At 55.9% G+C, this 25,876-nt stretch overlaps 1 protein-coding gene across 2 annotated transcripts in view; it reads left to right on the top strand.

The window, feature by feature from the left end:
- Positions 1-17,656, top strand: part of CNIH3 (cornichon family AMPA receptor auxiliary protein 3) — a 28,087-nt gene extending 10,431 nt beyond the window's left edge. Inside the window, exons 2-6 of one of the 2 annotated variants that reach the window (XM_084868802.1) lie at positions 7,425-7,493; positions 8,636-8,683; positions 13,672-13,784; positions 15,515-15,658; positions 16,681-17,656. In XM_084868802.1, coding sequence (XP_084724928.1) covers positions 7,425-7,493; positions 8,636-8,683; positions 13,672-13,784; positions 15,515-15,658; positions 16,681-16,708 — 402 coding nt within the window. In that variant the 3' untranslated portion in view covers positions 16,709-17,656. The remainder of the gene's footprint in view (positions 1-7,424; positions 7,494-8,635; positions 8,684-13,671; positions 13,785-15,514; positions 15,659-16,680) is intronic. The other variant, XM_084868801.1, reaches the window with a different exon arrangement.
- The last annotated feature ends 8,220 nt before the right edge of the window (positions 17,657-25,876 follow it).

Here is a 25,876-nt window from a genome sequence, read left to right as displayed (position 1 = left end):
CGGAGAGAGTGGGCTTGGACAGGGTGATGTCCGAGGGGACCTTGCAGCTCTCACACTCTGCCCGACGTAAGGCGTGGCACGCTTGTCGAAGTGAAACAGACCCTCCATTTCCAAGGAGGACAAGAAGCATCTTCGCCCTTACCCATGTACCTCCGTGGCCATCCGATCTTGGTTCGGTCTCTCCTGGCTGCTTAAAGCGACAGCCACCCGCTGTCCCACGGACACTGGCCTGTTGTCAACAGCCTGGTCTTGAAGTGGAGACCCAGCGTTTCTCTACTAAGCGGTAATGCGCACCCACTGCCACTAGAGGGCACAGGGCTTGCCCAACCACTAGGTTCAAAGGTCTGGGAAAAGGGGGGGAAGAGGATTGTGGTCCTTACCAGGAGGAAACACACCTGGTCGTTTACTCTCTGCTTCTCCCTCCCTCCCTCCCTCCCTCCGCCCGGCTGCTCCTTGGCTTCTGTCGTTCCCCCCTCTCCTCCTCTCTCCTGGGTTGCTTTCTTGGGTTTTGCTCTGTTTGGTGAGTGGTGACCGCTGGGTGCTGCTGTGGAAGCTCAGGTGGCTGACCCAGCTCTAGGAGGGAAGGCCAAAAAGGTGTGAGAGCCGAACCCAATTTGGTTCAGTGGATAGAGCGTCGTCGGCCTGCAAGATTGAAAGGTCCCAGGTTCGGTTCCGGTCAAGGGCATGGACCTTGGTTGCGGCATGTCCCTAGTGGTGGGGTGTGCAGGAGGTGGCTGGTTGATGTTTCTCTCTCATCGATGTTTCTAACTCTCTATCCCTCTCCCTTCCTCTCTGTAAAAAAATCAATAAAATATATTTTTTTAAAAAAAAGAACACCAAAAACAAAAAGACGAGAGAGAGAGAGAGAGAGAGAGAGAGAGAGAGAGAGAGAGAGAGGCAAAGAGACGAGTGTGGTCTTGCTGTCCCACTCCTCCGCTCAGCCCTGTGCTGGTTGCCCCCGCCCGGAACTCCCCGCAGCCTGCGTGCGTGTCCAGCAGCTGTGAGCTCAGTGCTGAGCCGGTCTCCCGTGAAGATGCGTGAGACTCAGTCTCCGTCCCGCAGTGCGCACGCCCAAGCCCGGAGGGTGGTGAGGTGCAGGCCCCGGCTCAGGCTGCACTGTGACAGGCGGAGCAGGCTGCCGGGAAAGCTCTGTGATGGCCACATGTGGCCTCGTGGCCGTCGTGGCCAGTGGATGTTGACATCTGTGGTCCCTTCAACATGTAAAGACACGCACACCCCAAATCCGGTGCGTTTCTGCCACTCCCCACCGCACCCCCAAATGGAGGGTCAGAGTGTCAGAGTGTATTCTCTCCTCCTGGCCGTCTTTCCCTGAGAATTAACAAGCACCGAGAAGGCCAGCGGGGCAGGAAGCAACGGGAAGGTGCAAACGGGAAGCAGGACCCATGCATAATTCATAAACCAGACAATCTCTCGCCCTGGGCAAGGTGCAGGGTATTTTTGGCTGTGTGCAGGGCAGCCCTGTAGGGAAAAACAGTTGTATTTGATTCTGTGCATTCTTACTGAGCGCCCGGCTGCCGGTCAGTGTTCCTGGACTTGCAGGAAATATAAAGAGTAAGGTGTCGGAACCGGTGTGGCTCAGTGGGTAGAGCGTTGGTCTGCGGACTGAAAGGTCCCGGGTTCGATTCCGGTCAAGGGCATGTACCTTGGTGGCAGGCACATCCCCAGTGGGAGGTGTGTAGGAGGCAGCTGATCGATGACTCTCTCTCATCGATGTTTCTAACTTTCTATCTCTCTCCCTTCCTCTCTGTAAAAAAAATCAATAAAATATATTTAAAAAAAAAAAAAAAAAAAAAGAGTAAGGTAAGGGCCCAGTCCCCAAGATAGTAAGTTTACCGTAAGCAGAGGTCTGGGGTGCAGGCTGCAATCAGGGTCACACGAGGGCGTCAGGAAGACGTGGCGTTTACTGGGCCCGAGCGTCGGACAGATGGAAAGGAGGAGGAGGATGGGACAGTCCCCGGGGTCGGGATGCATTTGGGAGAACGTGTGAGTGGTAGCCGGCTTGACCGGTCCCCGTGGAGAATGGACTTGGCTTAGGATATGTGACCGCCCCGTGCCTGGGCCTGGAGACCCGGGGCTGGCGGAGCGGTGACAGGCAGGGACCGGCTCTGTGTGGCCAAGGCTGCCGCAGGGAGTTCTCCCCCAGAATGAACACTGGGACAGGGACCAGCGCAGGGAGGAGCCGGGTGGAACCCCCGAGGAGGAAGTTAAAGCTGCAAAACCTGGCAGAGCCGAAACCGGTGTGGCTCAGTGGATAGAGCGTCGGTCGGTCAGCAGACTGAAAGGTCCCTTGGTTGCGAGCACATCCCCAGTGAGGGGTGTGCAGGAGGCAGCTGGTGGATGTTTCTCTCTCATCAATGTTTCTAGCTCTCTATCCCTCTCCCTTCCTCTCTGTAAAAAAACAACAACAAACAAACAAAAAAACCTGGCAGAGCCGAAAAGAAATGAGCTGTCAAGCCACGCGCAGACTTGAGGAAACCTTCAATGCACGTTGCGAAGAGGGAGCCAATGAGGAAAGTCTCCCTTCCCATGTGACTCCCACTCCGTGACATTCTGGAAAAGGCAGAACTGCGGAGGCAGAAAGGATCCCTGGCTGCCAGGGTTCGGGGAGGGAGGGAGGGAGGGACGAACAGGGGGAGCACGGAGGAAGTTTAGGGCAGAGAAGTGTCCCTGGGACCCGGGACCATGTTAGCTCATGTAGGAAAAGGCACGCTCTGCAGGTGCGACAACATTGTGACTGCTGAGATGGGGGGTATCTGGGCGGGCCCCACGTAATCACAAAGGCCCTTTTAAGGGGGAAGCAGGAGGGTGAGCATCAGAGGAGAAGCTGGGACGGTAGAAGCAGAGGTCAGCTTGACACACTTAAACAAAAAGTTTAAACAGACACACACACACACTGAGTGGCCAGGCTATGATGATCTCTGAACACACAATAATCTGGCCACTCCGTGAACTTCTCTTGAGCACCTCATTTATTTGATATCAAAGATACTATGAATCGTGCACCTGATCAGTTTCCCCCTTTGCACTGGCTGACGGAAAGCTCAGGGCAAATAGGTGGCTGATCTCCAGTAAAAAATCTAGACTGTTTGGTACCCATTTGAGATACAAATACACTGTGTGGCCAGATTATTATGCTTTCAGAGATCACCATAATCCGGCCACTCAGTGTGTATATTTATTGATGTCGGAGAGGAAAGGAGAGAGAGAGAGAGAGAGAGAGAGAGAGAGAGAGAGAGAGAGAGAGAGGAGAGAGAGAAACATCAATGATGAGAGAGAATCATTGGTCGGCTGCCTTCTACAAGGCCCACACTGGGGATCAAGCGTGCCACCCAGTCATGTGCCCTGACCAGGAATTGAACCCTGACATCCTGGGTTCATAGGTCGATGCTCAACCACTGAGCCACACCAGCTGGCTTGACACACTTTTTTTAAAAACAGGATTGAAGTGTCCCTGGACTCGGACCAGCAGGGAGGCTAATTGGATACAAACTTCCAAGAAATGGCACAAACTCACCAGTTTGATCCTAAATACTTGAAACTAGGCCTCTTGAGAGTGGCACGCAAATTTATGCAAACCGTATGCAAATAAGCGCCAGAGCCAAGTGGCCTGGCCCAGCTCCCTTTCCCAGGGCAGCGTCCCCTGATCCTGCTACATTTCTGTTTGGGGCCCTGGGACTCGGGGGCTGTGGTGTTGGCCAAACACGGTCGGGGTGGGCAGCGGAAGGAAGAGCTGTTTCAGCTTCAACAGCCGTGACAACAACAAAATTCCTTTGGCGCACTGGCAGGCTGTTCACACACTGCTCGCTCTTCCTGCCAGGTTTGGAGGCCTCCTAATCACTCTCCTTGGAAGGAAGAGGTTAGGAAGAGACGCCCTAGCTGGCTTGGCTCAGTGGATAGAGCGGCGGCCTGTGGACTGGGGGGGGGGGGGGGGTCCTGGGTTCGATTCCAGCCAGGGGCACATGTCTGCGTTGCAGGCTCGATCCCCAGTGGGGGGTGTGCAGGAGGCAGCCGATCGATGATGATTCTCTCTCATCATGGGTGTTTCTCTCTCTCTCTTCTTCTGCCTCCCTCTCTGAAATTAATAAAGAAATATGTTTTTTTTTTTTTTATTAAAAAAAGGAGGTTAGGAAGAGATTTGTCAGGGCCCGGGTCCCGAGATGATCACTGCGGGCTGCCCAGGGCCTGGGCTGAGATCTGGGCGCCTTGGACAAAGGCAGGGAGGAGGGCATGGAGCCCGTGTTCACCACAGATGCTGGCTTGAAGGGGTCCTTAGCTTCCCAGGTGCTTGTCCAGAGGGTGGCGGGGTCCTGGCGGGAGCTGTGGCCTCACGGGGAGGGGCAGAGACCCTGCCAAGCCACAGCCGGGCAAGAAGCGGGGGTAAGGCACCCCCTGCCGTCTCCCTCTGGGGCCTCCTTCCGGCCTGACCACGCTGGAAGCCAGAGGGCCGGGCGACGGCAGGTGGAGGAGGCGGGAGAGGGATCGGAGGGCTGGAGGGAGACTTCCCAGCACAGCTCAGCTTCGTGCAGAAGGAACGGGGACCTCCAGGCAGGAGGGAGAGGCCTGGCCAGGTCCCTCCTTTTCCACAAATCACTGTCCCTGTCGCCGTCCGCACGTGGGCCCTCCCGGCGGCAGGGAGCCGTTGCTAATGAGCAGCTCGGGTCACCCGGGGCCCAGGTCCTCGCGGGAGCAGCTGACCTCCGCCTACGTGTTCTCCGGTCGTTAAGTGCCTGCTGGGGGAGGCATTGGTGGGAGATTCACGGACGCGCCTTCAAAATCAGGACCACATTGTCTTGGCTGGGCTGCCCCCCAAAACGCTCTCCCCGGACCCCATCCCCACCCCCTGTCTGCCGGGCTGTTTGTGTGCATGCTCTCCCCGAGGTCAAGGATGTGCAGGAAGAGCTTTTTATTGATTATTTCGTGTGTTTTTTTTAAGTTAATAAATCTTTATTGTTCAGATTATTACAATTGTTTCTCCTTTTTCCCCTCCTAGCTCCCCTCCACCCGGTTCCCACCCCCGCCTCTGTCCTTAACCCCCCACTGTCCTCATCCATAGGTGTACGATTTTAGTCCAGTCTCTTCCTGCACCCCCCCCGGCCCCCCCCCCTGTTCCCCCTGAGAGTTATCAGTCCCCTCCCTTTCTATGCCCCTGATTCTATTCTAATCACTAGTTTATTCTGCTCTTCAGATTTTTAATTCACTTGATGTTTAGGTTCACTTGTTGATAGGTATGTATTTGTTGTTCATAATTTTTATCTTCACTTGAAAAGCTTTTTAGATGTGAGCGTCGGGGATGGTTGGTTTCATGGAGGTACCGTCTGCTCTTTCTTTCTTTTTCTTTTTAAAAAATATATATTTTAATGATTTTTTACAGAGAGAAAGGGAGAGAGATAGAGAGTTAGAAACGTCAATGAGAGAGAAACATCGACCAGCTGCCTCTTGCACACCCCCTACCGGGGATGTGCCCGCAACCAATGTACGTGCCCTTGACCGCAATCGAACCTGGGACCCTTCAGTCCGCAGGCCGACGCTCTATCCACTGAGCCAAACCGGTTTCGGCTTTATACTCTTTCTTGAGACCCACCGCACTGCCTTCTCTCTCCCCCGTAGCATCTGGGCAGCTCAGACCCAACATGTCCCATTTTATGAAGCCGGGGATGTGATGTGGTACCCAAAAAAAAACCATTTCTGTAGCAATGACTCAACTTTGCCCTTGTCAGCGCGAACGTACACAGGAACAGTATAGACAAGAACGAATGTGTCCGGGTGCCAATAAAACTTTACGGAGCCGAAACCAGTTTGGCTCAATGGATAGAGCATTGGCTTGGGGACTGAAGGGCCCCGGGTTCGATTCTAGTCAAGGGCATGTGCCTTGGTTGCGGGCATATCCCCAGTGGGGGGTGTGCAGGAGGCAACTGATCGATGATTCTCTCTCATTGATGTTTCTAACTCTCTATCCCTCTCCCTTCCTCTCTGTACAAAATCAATAATATATATATATTAAAAAAAAACTTTACGGAAGCTGGAATTTGAATATCATCTTTACATGTCACAAAATGTTCTTCTTCTTTTGATTCCCCCCCCCCCCCCCAGCTATTTAAAAAGTGTATGAAAACTGTTCGTAGCTCACAGAGAGAGTACAAAATGGGTGCCAGGCTGGCTCTGGCCTCAGGGCTATAGTTTGCTGACCCTGGTAAAGCCTGTGGGGGCGTGGGGGTGGGGGAAAGCCCCAGGGAGTCGGATGTAAATTCAATACAGGAAGACAGTGATTCCTTAGAGGCAGCCGGGAATGGAGCCGGCATCGCCAGGGAGTGACAAGTTCCTTGTTACCGAAGGCCCCAAGTTCAGGCCGGATAATTAACTCCCTCGCAAGGGGTGATAGGGAAACGTGTCTGTCTATCCAGCACACGTGATTCTGGAATTTTCTCCTGACCCCTCAGGAGTATTGAGATCAGGATGACACGTCGCTGATTTACAATGATACCTGCTCTGCCCGGCCGGCGCGGCTCTGTGGCTGAGCATCGACCTACAAACCAGGAGGTCCCGGTTCGATTCCCGGTCAGGGCACATGCCTGGGTTGTGGGCTCCATCCCCCGTTGGGGATGTGCAGGAGGCAGCCGATTCAGGATTCTCATCGTGGATATTTCTATCTCTCTCCCTTCCTGTCTGAAATCAATAAGTATATTTTTTAAAATGAAAGTATACCTGCTTCCTAGAGGGAAGTACGTTGCTCTTACTCACGTGGGACCTATCAGTACTCCCAACCCCTTGTTGCTGGAACAAGGACATGTGGGTGGTGTGCTGGCTTCATTGCTTAGACTCCCCCCCTCCCTCCCCCCCCTCCCCCCCCTGCCCGGCCCCGGGCAGAGACATCCATCAGCTGCCTCCTGCACACCCCCTACAGGGGATGTGCCCACAACCAAGGTACATGCCCTTGACCGGAATCGAACCTGGGACCCTTCAGTCCGCAGGCTGATGCTCTATCCACTGAGCCACACCGGTTTCGGCGAGGTGACACGTGTTTATTGCCATGTGGTTGCCACTGTTGCGTACGCTCACCCCTCTGTTCCATCCCATCATTATCCTTCCTCCTGGCGCTGGGAACCATTCGGATCTCCTCTTTTCATGGCGATTGTATAATAACAGCCTGTTGTCTAGAACCACTGTACTGGGGACGAGATGTCCGGGGCTCGTTTATCTACCAGTTGCCACGGCGAGCCCTTCAACAAGATCCCGCCATTTCCGGTTTGGGGGTCGCAGCTTCCACGATTTCTCTCCTATCTCGTGTCCTTAACGCCCGCTCCCTGCCTCCTCTTATTCCTGGAAGCAAATCCCCAGGAAGCTTCGGACACATCGCAGTGACTCACCTTGCACTCAACGCCTCGATTCTGCGTGTCTCGTTTCAGATCATCGCCTTCGATGAGCTGAGGACGGATTTTAAGAGCCCCATAGACCAGGGCAACCCCGGGCACGCGGTAAGCAGAGGGCGCTGGAGGCGGGGCAGGGCACCACCACGGCCGCCCAGGGCCGGGCAAGGAGGGCGAGGTTCCGACGCGACGCGAAGGATGGGTAGAGAGTATTCCTGGCTCTGACTGCACCTCCACGCCTGGCACCAGGCTGCTGAGGGGACTTGTTCTCCAGGCCTGCTGAGGTCTTGATTTCTCTTGCAAGTCAAGTAGGGCAGCCCCCAGTGGCCCAGGTGGGAAATGCCGGCGGGGCTGCGGCTGTTGAGTCCTCCAGGCCTGGTAGACTGAGGGCGAGGGGGGGGGGGGCGGGGGGGGGCATGGAGGGAAGCGGGGGAGCATATAGTGGTCGCCCCACTCCGATAGGGTAGGCTGATGTCCAAGCTCCTAGCCCAGTGGTCGGCAAACTCATTAGTCCACAGAGCCAAATACCAACAGCATTAGGAAGGATGAGAACCACTGGTGTAGACACAAAGCCAACGGGCCTCACACCGATCAGGGCACGTGTGCTCTCTGACGCCCTCGTGGGAAGTCCCCCCCCCCCTCCCCCGGGGGCCGGCTGCAGGCTCTGGGACAGCCCATGAGCACGTGGTGGCGGTCAGCAGGCCGACTGACCATCACAGGTGCCCGGAGGCGGAGCCAGACTCTGTGTAGAAAAGTCCAGATGCCCCTGCTGGGGGCTGAGCCCACGCTGGCGGCTGGTACAGTTCTTTTTTTTCTTTTTAAAAATATATTTTACTGATTTTTTTTTACAGAGAGGGAGAGAGAGGGATAGAGAGTCAGAAACATCGATGATGGAGAGAATCATCGATCAGCTGCCTCCTGCACACCCCCCATTGGGGATGTGCCTACAACCAAGGTCCGTGCCCTTGACTGGAATCGAACCTGGGACCTTTCAGTCCGCAGGCTGATGCTCTATCCACTGAGCCACACCGGTTTCGGCGCTGGTACAGTTGTTCTAAGAGCAAATGCCCGTGGATGGGGAAACTCATCTGGAAAAGCTGCCGGTGGGGGGGTGGGGTGGGGGCCTGCATGCTGGCCGGCTGGGCGGGGCCTCGGGCAGGTGCTGCCTCCTCTCCTGAGGTCCACTGCAGGGTCTTCCCTCACTCTTACCCGCTCTCCTTTCTCTCTCTCTCTCTCATGCGTCCCAATAGAGGGAACGGCTGAGGAACATCGAGCGCATCTGCTTCCTCCTTCGGAAGGTCAGTGCCAGAGCCGCGGTCAGGGGTGGTCACTGTGGAGGGGCTGGTGCCCGCTCCGGTCCTGTCTCCCCTGGGGGGTGGGGGGGACGGGGAGCCAGCGATGGGTTCTTTGGACGCCCCCAGAGGCGAGGAGCTAATTAGAAGGGGTGGCCGTCAACCCCAGTGGCAGGATGGCGCTGGATAACTGAAGGGCCTGTGGTCGGACTCAGCTTCTTTATCTTTTCCTGACAACAGCAGGCGCGCAGCATCCTTTGTTCCCGCCTGGCGCTGGGCTCAGGGACCTTTGTGCCCGGATGATGGGCTTGCTCCGAGTTTCCAGCTCTGCCGTCTGATTGGCGGCCTCCCTGGGAGTGTCGGGGGCGTGGGAGAGGGGGTGTCATTCAAGGGGGAACCGGGCATTCAAAGAGCTGCCCTGAATGGAGGGGCTGAGGGTCACAGCTGCCCTGAACACATGCAGCAAGCACACGTGTGCACGCAGATTCATGCATGTGTGTGCGTGCGCGCGCAGCTCGAAGCCTGGCATTACGCACCGCTCTGTGGCGCAGCGGGGGACCAGAGCGACCAGCCTGCCACTCTCGGGGCAGGAAGTGTGTGCGTTTTTGGTGGTTTTTTTTTGCAGGAAGTATGGGGAACAGGTGCTTGCAGGTAAAATAGGCAGAGTGTCTGGCTGTGGATGAAGGCAAAAGAGGGTTTTGAGCCTCGTGGGAGGAGGCGGGACCGCCGGGGCCAGGCCAATCCCCGGGGAAGGGAGAGGTTGTTCTTGCGAGCTCTCGGAGCCTTTTCTGTGTTTCACGGCTGATGTCTGTCACTGGGAGAGAGGACTTCATGGAGAAGTCGCTACGCCTTCTGCATTTTTGGCATTCAGGGCAACGCCCGGGTCTGTGAATGATGTTCTCAGATGGCACCCTGGGCACCGGTCACCCACTCCAGCTGTTGCCTCCGGGGTCCCTGGTTCTTGGGTTCTAAGTGCCTTTTACCCTCCAGGGGCTCTCTCCCCCGCCCCCCGCCCCCCAGCGGAGCGGGCCCGCCAGGATTCTCGGCAGAGCGCCATCCCACCACCTTCCCGCCTTGTTCGTCCTTCTCTACGGCTTCGCCATTGACACCGGCCAGACAGGAGGCCATGCATGGCCTGTGGCGGCCTCTGCCAAGGTCCTGCGGTCCATGGCCTTGGGCCTTCCAGAGTCCAAGCCGAGGATAGCCAAGCATGCAGGCCAAGGGGGAGTTCGCATTATCATCTGCAAATTTGCATGTCGTTTGCATACGTTCTTATAAACACTAGACTAGAGGCGTTTGACTGCCGGAAACAGTGCGGCGAATACCCTTTCCTGCCTTCTTTCTGCCCTTTGCATTTCCCCTGGCTCCTTCTCCCCGGGCCTCTGCCTCTGCTGCTGCTGTTCATTGTCCTGGCAGATGCCAGGGAGGAAAGCTCGAGGTCGAGAAAGCCCTAATGTCAAAATTTTAGGTCTTTAAAATAATTTTTAAAAAATTGATTTCAGAAAGAAAAGGAGAGGGAGAGAGAGAGAAACATCAATGATGAGAGAGAATCATCGATCGGCTGCCTCCTGCACGCCCTCACCTGGGGATCGAGCCTGCAACCTGGGCATATGCCCCAACTGGGGACTTGATCCGTGACCTCCTGGTTCATAGGTTAATGCTCAACCACTGAGCCACACCCGCCTGGGCATACTTCAGGTCTTATCGCTGTGCCCGGTCACACATGCTGCGGCCTGTGGCCTTGTCCCTCCCGGCTCTTTCAGCCCAGGTGAGCTTCTGGCTCAGATTCCCCGCGGTGAGCGCCTGTGGGGGATTCTGAGAAGGGTTAACGGGCCTCGTTCGCATCCTCACCTTCTGGGAAGCGTTATCTTCCGAGGAATTTATCAGAATCCGACGCCCAGACTCCCCAGCGTGGGATGCATCTCGGCGGTTGACCGCCGCTGCGCCACCTCCTCAGCTTCCTCCCGAGCGAGGGAGGGGTGTGCACAGCGGCTCCATTTTTAGCTCCGTCGGTATCAGAAGTCGCTTTCTTGGGGTGAATCGTCTGAACCGCAGGTTCCTTGCTTCGCCTGCTGCTGATTCATGTTTTCACGGCAACAGCCAGGCCCCTCGCCTTTGCGCTGCTCTTTCCGCGAGCTTGTCTCGGGCTCTGCGGTCGCCGCCACGGGCAGGCTGGAGGGCAGGAAGCAGGCGGAAAGCAGAGGGCGTTTGACGCGGCTTTGGGGCCTAATCAGGGTCCCCAAGAGGAGGAGACTGACGAGGGGCCCCCTGTGGCATCGCCGAGCTCAGGGAAAGGTTAGAGGAAATGAATGTAAGCACACACACACACACACACACCCCAGTCCCCACCCTGCGACTCTGCAAATCCCTGCGCCAGAGGCTAAGCCAGGCTCCAGCAAAGCAGCTGGGAGGCCCTCTCCCTGCCTCGGTCCTCCAGGCTCTGCTCATTCTCTAAGTCAGGGGTCTTCAAACTACAGCCCGCGGGCCACATGCGGCCCGCAGAGGAGTCTGATCCGGCCCGCCAGGTTTTTTGGGCAGTGAGCGCAGCCGAGGTGTTACAGTAGGGATTAGTAGTTCATATAGTCCGGCCCTCCAGCTCTCTGAGGGACCGTGATCTTGCCCCCGATTTAAAAAGTTTGAGGACCCCTGCTAAGTGACACCAGAGGAAAGGCAGTTGTTGGCTAACGGGTGCCCAAGCGGACCGACCCAAAGGAGAGAGACCCTAACTTCCTGCCTGTGCTGGCAGGCGGCCGGCCCAGCGGGTGGCTTGATGCAGGGAGTCCTCAGACAGCTTGATTTTCTTACTTTTTAAAAATATATATATATATTATTGATTTTTTACAGAGAAGAAGGGAGAGGGATAGAGAGCTAGAAGCATCGATGAGAGAGAAACATCGACCAGCTGCCTCCTGCACACCCCCCACCGGGGATGTGCCTGCAACCAAGGTGCATGCCCTTGACCGGAATCGAACCTGGGACCCCTCAGTCACCAAGCCGACACTCTATCCATTGAGCCACACCGGTTTCGGCCAGCTTGTTTTTCTTGATGGGACATTTGCTCCAGAGGCTCCCTTTTCCAGAATGGGATGGAAAAAAAAAACAAAAAAAAACAACCACCTGCTTTTCTGCCTCTGAGTCCTCACCATTTTTGCCTTTTCCCGATCGCTGACGAAGCAAGAACCCTTTCCGGGTTAAGTTTCTAGGCCCCCGGAATGTGCCCATGTTCCCAAACCCTAGCAGCCTCTTGTTCCCAGCTCCCCTCCCGTGCCCATCGAGTCCCAGGCTCCGGGGAGCAGCTGGTGCTCCCGCTGGCTCCGTTTGCCCCTGCCCGCGGTGTGTTCTTCTGGAAGCCATTCGGGGCACTGCCCCCCGCACCCCCTGCCACCTGGTGATTGCCGACGATAAACACCTGCTGAGTGAGGGCCTCGGCGGGGCTCGCTGTCACGGAAAGGCTTGCTAAACCCTCGCCCTTCTCATTCTAGAACATTCCCCCCCTCCCGTCAGGGTCTCTCCTCTCAAACAACCGCCTCTGCCTAATCGCTCCCCGCACGCACTCCAGACGCGGCTCCCACCCCCACACCCCGGCTCAAAGGGAAGGGAAGGAGTGGGCAGCTGCTCGTGTTCGCGTAAGATGCCTCTGCCTCGCCAGCCAGGCGTGGGAGGATCGCGGCCCTTTCAGAACGCGGCACGATCTGAGAGGCCTTTATTCCCTGCCCCTCCCCGCGGGGGCCGGCGGGCGGGCGGCTCAGCCGTGAGACCAGGGAGCGAGGACCCGGGCGGAGAGGCCTTGGGAACCCAAGCGTGTCTGAAGCCGCAGGAAAACGACGCTCGCCCTGGCCGGTGCGGCTCAGTGGATAGAGCGCCGGCCTGCGGACTCAGGGTCCCAGGTTCGATTCCGGTCAAGGGGCACGTACCCTGGCCATGGGCACCCCTCTGACCTCAGGCCGAGGGCACCAGGCAGGCCTGCCTTCCCTTCCCTCCAGGAGCGAGCCCCGGGGAGAAGGATCCGTGACGGGGCCCCCGGGTCCGGCCCAGTCCCCGGGGACCAGCCACTGGGGGCCGATCTGGACGGTGGCATTCGGGGGAGCGGCGGGCAGGGCGGAGCCTGTCACGGGCGCATGTCACGGTGACGTTTTAAATTTCACTCTGGACCCGGCGGTTCTTTGTTCGGCTGCTTAGACGTAGAGCCACCTGCTCAGCCCGTAAAAGCGTCTGCTGATCCCGGGGTGACATCCAGGAGGTCGCACACGCTGATGTGCCAGCGCCGTCCAGCGGGCAGCGCTCACGGGAGCCACCCCCCCCCCAGTCCTGGCTGTGGGGGACCCCAGCACAGAGGGGGTCCAAGGCCTTCTGGGAAGCCTGAGAGGCTGGGCCGCCCTCCCCCACCCCGTCTGACGGCTGGGGGGGGGGGAGGGGGAGGCTGTGCTCAGAGCAATTAAAGGGGAAGTGACCTTCCAGCAAAGGGGCTCAGAGTCCGGGCTCCTGACAGCGCCGGGACCCTGTGTCCAGTTTAGAGAAATCCCAGCTTCCCAAGTTCGCCATCCGCCCCCCCACTCCCCTGCCAATCGCGGGCCCGATGACTCATTTGGGGACAAAAGGGGACCCGACCTCCAGCCCCGCGTTTATGAGCAAGTCCCTGCTCGCCCCTGCGGCTCCGCTGTCTGAGGGCCCGTTAGCATAGGCCCCGGGGGTTCCAGCCAAAGAGCCATCATTGCCCTTTTCTCCTCCCCACTCCGGGCCGGCAGGTGCCCTCAGGGCGGCACTGGGACCGGGTCAGGGTCGTCAGGCGGGCAGCGAGGGGCCTCTGTGTTCGGAGAAGCAGCCGGCGGCCCTCCTTCCCTCCGGGGAGGCTGGGAGCTGGGTTTCACCGGAGGGCGGACGGGCGGGCGGGCGGGTGGGCGGAGGGGGACCGGTGGAGAATGGGGCGGGCAGGGTTGGTCGTGGGGGTGAGGGTCCCCTCGTCTAACCCGGCCTGCGCCCCCGCCCCCCTCCAGCTGGTGCTGCCCGAGTACTCCATCCACAGCCTCTTCTGCCTCATGTTCCTGTGCGCGCAGGAGTGGCTCACGCTGGGCCTGAACGTGCCGCTGCTGTTCTACCACTTCTGGAGGTGAGGCCGCGGCTGGCCTGCCCTTCCCCGGCTCCGGGAGGGGAGAGGGGGCGCCCCCGAGACGCTGCCCCCCCATGGCCGGCCAGCGAGAGGCCTACTCCTGCCTCCTCCGCTGGGAGAACTCCCCGGGCCCCTGCTTCCCCGCCTCCTTCTCTCCCTCCTCCTCTCCTCCTCCTCCTCCTCCTCCTCCTCCCTTCTTCTCCTCCTTCTCCTTCTCCTCCTCCTCCTCCTCCTCCTCCTCCTCCTCCCCCTCCTCCTCCTCCTCCTTCTCCCTCCTCCTCCTCCTCCTTCTCCTCCTTCTTCTCCTCCTTCTCCTCCTTCTTCTCCTCCTTCTCCTTCTTCCTCCTCCTCCTCCTCCTCCTCTCCTCCTCCTCCCTCCTCTTCCTCTGCCGCCGCCTTCTTCTTCTCCTCCTTCCTCCTCCTCCTCCTCCTCTGCCGCCTTCTTCTTCCTCCTCTTCTTCTTCTTCTTCTTCTTCTTCTTCTTCTTCTTCTTCTTCTTCTTCTTTTAAATATTTTGTATTGATTTTTTTCCAAAGAGGAAGGGAGAGGGATAGAGTTAAAAACATCCATCAGCTGCCTCCTGCACACCCCCCACTGGGGATGTGCCCACAACCAAGGTCCATGCCCTTGACCGGAATCGAACTTGGGACTCTTCAGTCCGCAGGCCGACGCTCTATGCACTGAGCCACACCGGTTTCGCTTCCCCAGCTTCTTACGCAGCAAGTCCTGCGAGGAAGGCTCTGTGCAGGCCCCACCCTGGGCCTCCCCGGAGCTCAGTGAGAGCCGCTGCCGCCGCAGCAGCACAACCAGAACAGGAGCTGGAGGAGGAGGCAGCAGCGGCCGGGCCCCTGGATGTGCCTTCGGCCTCAGGAAGTGCAGGAGGGACGTGTCTTACTTTTTCCTTGAATCCCGGACAGGGTCCGGCCTGGCCTGGCCACTCACAATCGCTCAGAAAACAAATGAAAAGGAACGAGGAGGAAGGAGTTCTTTAACAATGAGAGTCCCATCTGGCTGGCGGCCGGCGTGGCTCAGGGGTTGAGCGTCGTCCTATGAACCAGGAGGTCACGGTTCGATTCCCGCTCAGGGCACATGCCCGGGTTGCAGGCTCGATCCCCAGTGTGGGACATACAGGAGGCAGCCGATCAATGATTCTCTCCCATCATGGATGTTTCTCTCTCTCCCTCTCCCTTCCTCTCTGAAGCAAAAAAAAAAAAAAGAGGATCAGGGTGGAGGTCAGTATTTAAGCTGAGTGATGGCTGGTGGAGGTAGGACTGGGGTCTAGTGGCTTCGATTCATGAGCACGGCTCTGTCTGTCCACACCTGCACCCGTGCCGATACCTGAGGACAGACAGAGGCTGTCTACCCACCGCAGGCCCCTCTCCGGCCCCGGAGAAGGAGGCCCCGCCAGGCGCCTCCCCGGTCCCACAGGGGACTCGGCCTTCCTCCTGCCGGAGCAGCTGTGCGTGTGGCCGAGGCCACCATGGCATCTGCACGTCTGAATATCGAGAGAGAGAGAGAGAAGAGAGAGAGAGAGAGAGAGAGAGAGCGCCTGAGCCGCTGTTAGTGTCATCAGGCCGGGATCCGAGCCGGAGGCAGCTGGCTGTGAGGCAGAGCTCCCTGGGGGCGGCCAGCCTCGGGGTGGGGGTGGGAGTGGGGGGCTGGGCCCCGGTGACCTCAGATGCCCCCTCTCAGCCTCAGAGCCAGCAGCGCCCTGCCCGCCTCCCCCGCAGGTACTTCCACTGCCCGGCGGACAGCTCCGAGCTGGCCTACGACCCGCCGGCCGTCATGAACGCCGACACCCTGAGCTACTGCCAGAAGGAGGCCTGGTGCAAGCTGGCCTTCTACCTCCTGTCCTTCTTCTACTACCTGTACTGGTGAGCGGGCACCCCCTCCGGGGGTCTGACTCCTGCAGAACGGGGGCAGAGGGGGGGGTGGGCTCGGGGAGGGGCCCTGAGCCTGTGGGATTTGATGCCACCGTCCGAGTCGGATCGGGAGCCAGGGCTCCTGTTGAGTATGAGGGGCAGCGGGCCCCACGTCTGTAGCAATCTCTGCCACCTCTAAGTGCTCAATATTTAAAAAATATATATATATATTTTATTGATTTTTTCACAGAGAGGAAGAGAGAGGGATAGAGAGTTTGAAATATCAATGAGAGAGAATCATCCATCAGCTGCCTCCTGCACACCCCTCACTGGGGATGTGCCCACAACCAAGGTACATGCCCTTGACCGGAATCGAACCTGGGACCTTTCAGTCCACAGACCGATGCTCCATCCACAATCAAACCAGTTTTGTTTTTTTGTTTTTTTGTTTTTTTTTAAGTGTAGAGCAGGCTGACATGACCTGCCCAAGATAGCACCACCCTCCTGCCGGGGTTTATGGTTTCCTTGATGGTAGAGACCATGTATGCTGCATCCACCCCTGTGTCTGCACATAGTAGGTGCTCACGAAACCCATGCCGTTGCCAATGGTACAGGCCAGAGGTCGGCAAACTCATCCGTCCACAGAGCCAAATATCCACAGCACAATGATTGACATTCCTTTGGAGAGCCACATTTTTTTTAAACTTCACTGTCTTCTAACGCCACTTCTTCAACACAGACTCGCCCAGGCCGTGGCGTTTCGTAGAAGAGCCACACTCAAGGGGCCAAAGAGCCGCCTGTGGCTCGCGAGCCACGGTTTGCCGACCGCTGGTACAGGCCCAAGGCGAGCTTGGGGCTGCACACTCACACCTCTTACCCGAGACACACTCTGCTCCTCTAACAAAAGCGACCGGGGTGAGAAAGCGGCAGGAGTGACCGGGGTCCGGCTTTGGCGGGTCCCCCTTTGGAGGGCCGGGCCCGGGCCCCTGGGGGCTCCCACTGATGCCTCCTCTCCCCCTTCCTTTCGCCTCCAGCATGATCTACACCTTGGTGAGCTCCTAACTCAGAGGCCACGCACACACGTCGTCAGAGACTGGACGGCAACACGCCGAGGCTGAGCAGTCGCTTCTGCGGGCAACAGAGGGAAAAAGGACAAAAGGGACGGGGTGGGGCTGTGAGAAGGAGGCCTGACCACACTGACTGCCTCGGGAGGAGCGGATCAGCGACAGCAGGAGCCCAGTTAACGGAATTAACCGCTGAGCATTGTCACCTGCGGACCACAGGCAGCGATCTGCGTACACCCTGCGCCCGGCCTGCAGCTCCGGGGAGCGGGCGAGCAAACACAGACCGACCCTGAGCACACATCGCTGTGTCCCAAGCCTGCTTCATCTCATCTCACAGCTCCCAGCGGGTCCGCTCAGGCTCCCTGGACCTCGGACGTGGGGGCTGGGGGTTCCTAAGGCGCCCGCTACAGGGACAGAATGGCCCAGACTCAGGGCCGCGTCCCTGGGACCCAGGGAGGGCCTCCGGGGGCCCGGGCTGCCCAGCTCTGAGGGTTCCTCCCTGCCAGGGCCTGCGCCGCGGCCGGCTCTGTGAGAGCCCAGCTCGGTGACGCCCTGCGCTGGGCTTGGGGTGGCGTGTTGCTAATAAAGTTGCCCAAAGTCACGGACGTGGGGTGGGGATGGGCTGGAAGGGAAAGGGGAACCAGGAAAAAATGACTTTGAGAAACATGGACTCCACGTTCAAGGCCAAAGCCATCACAGCCCCCCGAGTGCAAACCCACTGGCCGGCCCTCGTCAAAGCCACGTCCTGCAAGGAACCCCCAGGGTCCCAGGGCCGCTCAGAAAGGAGACGGCATAAATGACAGCTTCCTGTTAGGATGCTGCGTCCTTCATCCTGCTTAACCCGAGGGTGCTCCCCGTTTTGAGGAGGAGCTGAGGGAGGAGGGTATCAGTGACATGAAGGCTGAGATGCATAGGATGCTCAGATTGGGCGCAGTGACTTTTTTTTAGATCTTATACCCCCTCTTCCCCTCTCTCCTCCTGTTTGACACACGGGCCACTGTGCATGCTCTCAGCTCCCGCCTGCGCCCGTGACTCAGGCCCAGGATCGGCGTCTGTGGGACACGCGTGTTAAGACGTGTGTCACTGGGACAAACTGGAGTATCTGGCCACCCGGCTGTCCCGTGTAAGCCTCGCCCCGGCTGGACGCGCCTCCCTGGGGCTGGGGAACCGGCAGGCAGGGAAGAGCAGGGTTTTAAGAAGGGTTTCATTTTGCTTCTCAAAATTCGACAGGAAACCAAGTGCAGACTTTTGCCTTCAGGACACAGGGGCCGCTCTGACGGAAATCCAGGTTTATTACGAAGAAGATGAACACAGAGATACCCACCTCCCGAGAGAGTCTGTTTACCGTGACGGAGAGTTAAATTCGCGATTTCTCTTAGTGGCAAATCACAGCAATTCGCAGTCACACCGCGCTTACCATCGTACACTCTGCTCTCACGCCTCCTCCCTGGACCCTCCTCTGAGCCTAAGAGGTGGATATTGTTATTTTTTTCTCTAAGGGAGGCAGCTGTAGCCCAGAGAGAGCCAGCGACTTACCGTTAGTCACACAGCAGTCACAGACCTGCCTCCGAAGCTACGTTGTGTGGCTTAAAAAAACCTCTTGTCTCCCCTGATGGGTTTGCTCTGTGGTTAGAGCGGCGGCCTGCGGACTGAAGGGTCCTGGGTTCAATTCCAGTCAAGGGCACGTACCTGGGTTGCAGGCTCAGTTCTCGGGCCCAATCTGGGGGCGGAGGCAGCCAATCGATGTGTCTCTCTCACATTGATGTTTCTCTCTCTCCTCTCTCTCTCTCTCTCTCTCTCTCTCTCTCTCTCTCTCTCTCTCTCTCTCTCTCCTCCTCCTCCTCCTCCTCTTCCTCCTCCTCCTCCCTTCCATTCTCTCTCAAAATCAATGGGGAAAATGTCCTCGGGTGAGGATTGACAAAAAAAATAAAAGACATTCAAACCGGTGTCCGTTCCGTCCCCTCTGAGTGCCAGCAAAACAGCCGAGGTCCGATGGAAGCTTGGGTGGGAACATCGACGTTCGGAGGAGAGGGGTTTAACGTAGAGGCTGTGCAGAAACGCCTGGTCGGTCCCGGGGTGCCAGGCTCACTGGCTACCTCTTCCCAGGAGCCCCGTGAATGCTGGGCCCTGCCGGTGTACACCACCCTCCGCCCCCGCTGTCCTCATCCATAGCTGCATGATTTTTGTCCAATCTCTTCCCGTATCCCCCACCCCCCACAGACACCCTTTCCCCCTGAGACTATTGAGCCACTTTCCAATCCCCGGGGAAGCTGGCCGAGAGGGTGGGAGTGAGGGCAGAGCCCGAGGGTGCGGCGTGCGGGCACCGAGCTGCGTGGCGTTGGCCAGGATCGCCCCCGCTGGCACCAGGACCCCCCAAAGCAGGCTGTGCGTGCCCCCGCCGTACCGAGGAGGGACTGGGGGGCTCCGGCAGGTGGGTCTCTCCTGTCATAGGAACTACGCCCATCCCCCGCTGATGGCCGAAACCCTGGAGCTTATAGAAGCCACCCAGAGGCACCGAGGTCACGGGTATCGGTACGTCCGGGGGCCTCGGCTCCAACAAGAGTCGTCCAGGCGCTGCTCCGTCTCAGGTGTGGGGACAGCCTGCTGAACCGGAGGGGGAATGAAGCAGGGCAGGAACATTAATGAGCACGCATGCCAGCATAAGCAGCCACTGGGTTAAGCCTACTACCGCTCGGCCTTCATTGCCACCGTTAGCAGAAATCGATGTTCGCAGTGTGCAGACGGCAGCTAACGGCATTGAACGCTCTATAAGAGGTTTTCCCTCAGAATGATTTTCTCTCATCAGTTTAAGTGAATGCTATGGTTGTTTGTGTGTGTGTGTGTTTATTTTTTATTTTATTGATTTTTTTACAGAGAGGAAGGGAGAGGGATAGAGAGCTAGAAACATCGATGAGAAACATCGACCAGCTGCCTCCTGCACACTCCCTTACTGGGGATGTGCCTGCAACCAAGGCACATGCCCTTGACCGGAATCGAACTTGGGGCCTTTCAGTCCGCAGACCGACGCTCTATCCACTGAGCCACACCGGTTTCAGCCGTGTGTGTGTTTTTTAATATTAAATGTTGCCATCTTGTGGCTTGCCTTACAGCTACGGAAGAAGCAGGGAGCTTTTGAAAGGTGACAGGAGTAAAAATCCTAGAGGGAAAGCCGGGGGAAAATGTGCATTTCAAACACATTACCCCCCCCCCCACACACACACACACAACACACACACATACACTGATTGAATGAGAGGATAAGGAGTCTGATTTCCCCCCGAAAAGTAGAGAAATCGCTTACACACCAAGCACTTCCTCCCACCCCACTGTGTTTGCGTCTCATTTCATTGTTTATATTTTTTTTCCCCTGTGTCTGGTGCATTCTTCTCACTCACCGAGCTGTTGGATGGAGGACGGGAGACCAATAAGATCATTTCTGAGACGGGGAGTGCTCACTCAGTCAGTCAACAAACACCCGGGGGGCTTTGGCGTGTGGGTTTTTAGCTCCCTGACATCCTGGCAGAGGGCTGTGAGGCTTTAAAGAGAAAAGGGAATTAGGTAGCTGAGACAAACTTCTTGTTCCTAAACGATCTTGAAGTATCATTAGAAAATAAAATTATCACTCGGCCAGCGTGGCTCAGTGTTTGAGCATCGATCTAGGAACCGGGAGGTCACGGTTCGATTCCCGGTCAGGGCACATGCCTGGGATGCGGTCTCACACAGACTGCGACAGAACACCGGAAACCAGACCCCGGGCACTCTGGTCCCAGGGCCCCGGGCGATGCTAGCCAGGCCCCACGGCTAGTGCGTGACCAGCTGCTGAGGTTGGGAGGTGCGTCGTCAGCCCTCGGCCCTCATTATTGTCGTCAGTGTCCTGCTCTGTGGCTGACAGGCGCTCTGCAAGTGAGGCTGCTGATGAAGGGAAAAGCCTGAAATTAAAATCCCTCTGACTCGCCAGAAACCAGTGTGGCTCCGTGGATAGAGCATCGGCCTGTAGACGGAAAGGATCTCAGGTTCGATTCCGGTCAAGGGCATGGACCTCGGTTGTGGGCACACATCCCCAGTAGGGGGTTTGCAGGAGGCAGCTGATGGATGTTTCTCTCTCATCGATGTTTCTAACTCTCTATCCCTCTCTCTTTCTCTCTGTAAAAAAAAAAATCAATAAACATATTTTAAAAATAAAAAAATAAAATCCCTCTACTGGCCTGGCCGGTGTGGCTCAGTGGACAGAGCGTCGCCTTGCGGACTGAAGGGTCCTGGGTAGTGAGGTGCGCATGTGTCCGCTCTCTAACTTGGCCTTATCCCCCACACAGACTTGAGTCCATGGATCATCTAAGATTGTAACATTGAAAGCATGTGGAGGCCCCGGCCGGTGTGGCTCAGTGGACAGAGCGTCGGCCTGCGGACTAAAGGGTCCCAGGTTCGATTCTGGTCAGGAACATGTGCCCGGGTTGTGGGCTCGATCCCTCCTCTCCACACCCCCCCAGTGGCGGATGTGCAGGAGACAGCTCTTCCTTGCTGTAAAAAAATAATTAAAAAATATATATATATTTTTAAATATTTTATTGATTTTTTACAGAGAGGACGGGAGAGAGATAGCGAGTTAGAAACATCGATGAGAGAGAGTCATCGATCAGCTGCCTCTTGCACATCCCCCACCGGGGATGAGCCCGCAACCAAGGTACATGCCCTTGACCGGAATCGAACCCCGGACCGTTCAGTCCACAGGCCGACGCTCTATCCACTGAGCCAAACCGGTTTCGGCAATAAAAATATATTTAAAAAAAATTAAATTAAAAAAAAAGCTAACCGGCCCGAGGGAGAAAAAAACAGGCCAATCAAGGGAGGAGAGGAAAAAAAAAAAAGACAATCCTTTTTATTTATTTTTTAAAATATATTTTATTGTTTTTTTACAGAGAGGAAGGGAGAGGGATGGAGGGTTCCCAGAATCACCTGCCCGCGACCTCGCCCCTGCCCTTTTAGGACACACAGTGGGCCCGCAGGTGGCCGCGAGCCTGAGCAGCTGGTGCAGGTGTCGGACCTGCCGCCCGCGGGCACATGAGCGCCCCCGCGTGGGCACTGCAGGGAGCGCAGCCGCGCAGGCACCTGGTCCAGCTCACCTGCGCCCGCCCCGCCCCGCCGCGCCTCCCAGCATCCTTTTCAGGGGCCGCGGGGCCGGGAACCTCCGTGGGCGTTGCTGGCCTGTACGGGGCGCCCCCTAACCCCGGCTCGGTGGCCGCTGCTTCCCAAGGGGTTGGCCTTCCGCTGTCCCTCCCTCGGGGTCGCCTTCGCCTGGAGCCCCCCTCCCCCAGCCCGTGCAGGCTTCACCTTGACCTTGGCCGCTGGGCCCCAGGCGGGGCCGGAGCAGGTAAGGGCAGCGGGGACCCCCTGGGACATCCGCCCTTCGTGTCTGTGGGCCCAGCACCCTGGGCGGCGGGGGCCCCGGAGGGACAGGTGGGCGCACCTCTCACCCCCCCCCCCCCCAGGCCGTGGGCATTCGTGGGGCTCCCTCTGTGCACCCCACATGCCTCCGACAAATGCCCCTCCCCCAAAGGGCTTCCCTTCCTAGTGCAGGACTAGCCCCCCTCCCCCCTATTTTTTACCTTTTTATTGCACTTATTTGGGGGTGGCCTCGGTTAATAATAGTATAGAGCTTTCAGGGGTACCATGCTATAATCCACGGTCACCCCCCACGCGAAGTCTCCTCTCGGCCAGGTGAGGGAGCTCTCTTCTGGATGAAGGGGAGTTTCGGGGGGAGGGGTGTCTCCCCCAAGTCATGAGTGTGTAATGGACTCGGAGAAAAACGTGGCCACCATTTACTGTGTCAGATATGCACACACAATGCATGTTTACACAGCACAGATGTGGATGGGTATGTGAGATTGAACGTGGACAGACGTAACGTGTAAGTTCACACAGAGAATTACATTAGTAACATCCATAGATATGGTACCAGCCTTCACGGGGTAAACTCTTATCAAACGACCGATAGATGGATGGATGGATGGATGGATGGATGGATGGATAGATAGATAGATATTTCACACACACACACACACACACACACACACACACATCAACACACATTGTTGGGTTTGACTTACTCATGTTTTATTTGGGACATTTGCATGCATGTTCGGAAGCGTTGCTGTCTGTGAATTTTTGGGGGTGCATGTACGTCTGGTTTGGGGAGCACTGACGCTTTAGTCTCCATAAGTGGGTTCAGAAGCTTTTCCTCCTGATTTCGGAACGTCTGTGGGAGGGTTTTCTGTCTTTGGCATCTTTGATGACGCTCACCTGGGAAGGCCTGTGGGCCCGTGTCTCTCGCTTAATTGGGATTAAGGGAGAGCCGTTTGAGTGCCGTTTCTTTTTTTTTTCCTTCACCGGCTGTTAGTTTGATTGGTCTTTATTATTGTCTTCTGCTATAATCATTTCTCCTCCTTTGAGCTTGTTCAGTTTCTAGCTTCTTTACTGAGCACTCGTTTTGTTTTGTTTCCAGTCTTTAAAGTACTGGATGCATTTAATGCTCTTCTGGGTTTCTAAAAACTGCTACAGCTGCATCCAAGTGCGAGTAAGAGAATGGCTCAGTGGTCTAATTGTCGGATGGTTCTGACTAAGGAGGAATGTCTACTCTCGTTTTCTTTGTAATCCATCGTTGTTTTGAATGGACTGTGTATTTAAATAAGTTTAATGCGCGTGTTATTGTTTTCTCTCTGCGGGCATATTTTTCTTGTTGTTCGCTAGTTTGTTTGGTTCATTATTCCTCACGTAAGTGAAATCGTGGAGCTTGTCTTTCTCTGACTGGCTTGTCTCACTTAGCGTAATACGCTCCAGGTCCATCCGGGCTGTAAATGATAAGATTTCCCCCTTTGTGGGTGAGCAGTATTCCATGGCATAAATGCACCACAGCTTTCCGATCCACTCGCCCACAGGTGGGCACGTGGGCTGCTTCCAAATCCTGGCTGTTGCAAATAACGCTGCCACAAACACAGGGGTGCGAATTAGTGCTTCGGGTTTCTTCCGGTAAAGTCCCAGGAGTGGAAAGATTAAAAATGGTGGTGGATTAGTGGCCGACGTTGATATGAAGAATTCTGTACATGTTAAAAGTAAGGATGACCAAATGTAAATTCAGTGAGTGGGCCAATTAAGAGAGAGAGATACTTATGCACTTTCAATGTGTAACTTTTGTATGCTGAATAGTACATATATATATTTTTTGCTTTTGAGGGAATGAATAAGGTATAGTTAATTGTGCCTTAACTTTTGAAATAAATTTTTAAGACAGATGGAGGTAACTGCCTGTTTGTGGTATAATAGATAAAGAGATCCTTCATTATAGTTAAATTGGTTTCCATTTCAGTTAATCATCATTAAAGTCACTCTTTTTTTTTTTTTTTTTTTTTTTAAATCACACATTGGAGAAGGCATGTGAATAATACGTGAATCCTGGATGGTCTACTCTCCTAAACACATGAAGCTGACATTATTTGCAGACTAAAGGAGAGGACCCTCAGAAACCTGTCAGGCCACATTCTGAACCTTCCCCATCCCCATCCCCTTAGTGCAGGGGTCTTCAAACTACGGCCCGCGGGCCACATGCGGCCCGCAGAGGAGTCTGATCCGGCCCGCCAGGTTTTTTGGGCAGTGAGCGCGGCCGAGGTGTTACAGTAGGAATTAGTAGTTCATATAGTCCAGCCCTCCAGCTCTCTGAGGGACCGTGATCTGGCCCCCACTTTAAAAAGTTTGAGGACCCCTGCCTTAGTGTTTTCCTTTCTGTTTCAGTTACTGTCCTAACATTGTGGTTGATAACTGAAATTTGCATAATGTGAACAGCATAAACGACTTATAAATTGGAAAAAAAAAATATGGTGGTGGAATAAATGGTTGCTACCCTGACACGCTCCCAGGACCAAACTGGAATGAAACCTAACATACAGAAAAACCACCCTGACTAATCAGCTGGAGAATAGATGGAGAGAACCACGAAAACCAGGGACAGGAAGTGGAGACCTCACAGAGGAGAGAGAGAGGGAGGGAGGGAGACATTGAGACAGTGATGTGAGAGAGACACACATCTATTGGTTGCTTCCCACACATGATCCACACATGGGGCCAGGGATCACACCTGCAACCCCGGTACATGCCCTTGGCCAGAAATCGAACCCGTGGCCCTCAGTGTGCAGGCTGATGCTCTAACAACTGGAAACACCTGGGTAAGGTTGCATGGGCAGTTTTGAATTCCTGTAGTCATAGCTGTGAAGCCATCTTTTACATTAAAAAGCATTTCTTGCTGAAACCTGTTTGGCTCCATGGATAGAGCGTCGGCCTGCGGACTAAAGGGTCCCGGGTTCGATTCTGGTTGGGGGCGTGTGCCTTGGTTGCGGGCACATCCCCAGTGGGGGGTGTGCAGGAGGCAGCTGGTCGATGTTTCTCTCTCATGGATGTTTCTGGCTCTCTATCTCTCTCCCTTTCTCTCTCTAAGAAAATCAATAAAATATATTTAAAAAAATAAAAATAAAAAGTATTTCTTTTATAGCCTACTACTTCATAGTCTTATTCGGGGGAAAAAACATGGCGTCCTATATACCCACTGATTTGACAACACTATGTCAACACGCGGAGGAGCAAAGAAACATAAAGTCAAGGTAAAATATGTAACTCTGTTAAAATGTTAACACTATTTATCTAGCAGGAAGTCAGTTTGCCGATGGAAAAAACGTGAAGGTCATATGAGGGTTGGTAAGGATTGGCATTTAGAAAACCTTACTCTTCTGGAAGGTGGGACCTAAGGAGAGAGGCAGATGAACATGGCTGCTGGCTCCTTAGCCCCCCCCCTGACATGCCAAGAAGGAGAGAGAGAGGTTGATGGGTGGGAGAGACTAACCAACATTTGAGAAATCCCAGAGAGGCCAAAGGCTAGTGGTTCTGGGTATGGATATGGGTAGAAAATGGCAGTTCAGCTCCCTGGCCAGTTTGGCTCAGTGGATTGAGTGTCAGCCTGTGGACTGAAAGGTCCCAGGTTCGATTCCGGTCAAGGGCATGGACCTTGGTTGTGGGCACATCCCCAGTAGGGGGTGTGCGGGAGGCAGCTGATCGATGTTCCTCTCTTATCGATGTTTCTAACTCTCTATCCTTCTCTCTTCCTCTCTGTAAAAAAAATCAATAA

This window comes from Pipistrellus hanaki (assembly GCF_964339955.1).
Source record: "Pipistrellus hanaki genome assembly, chromosome: 20".
In the NCBI taxonomy this organism is placed as follows: Eukaryota; Metazoa; Chordata; class Mammalia; order Chiroptera; family Vespertilionidae; genus Pipistrellus; species Pipistrellus hanaki.
This window is presented reverse-complemented; position numbering and strand designations above follow the sequence as displayed.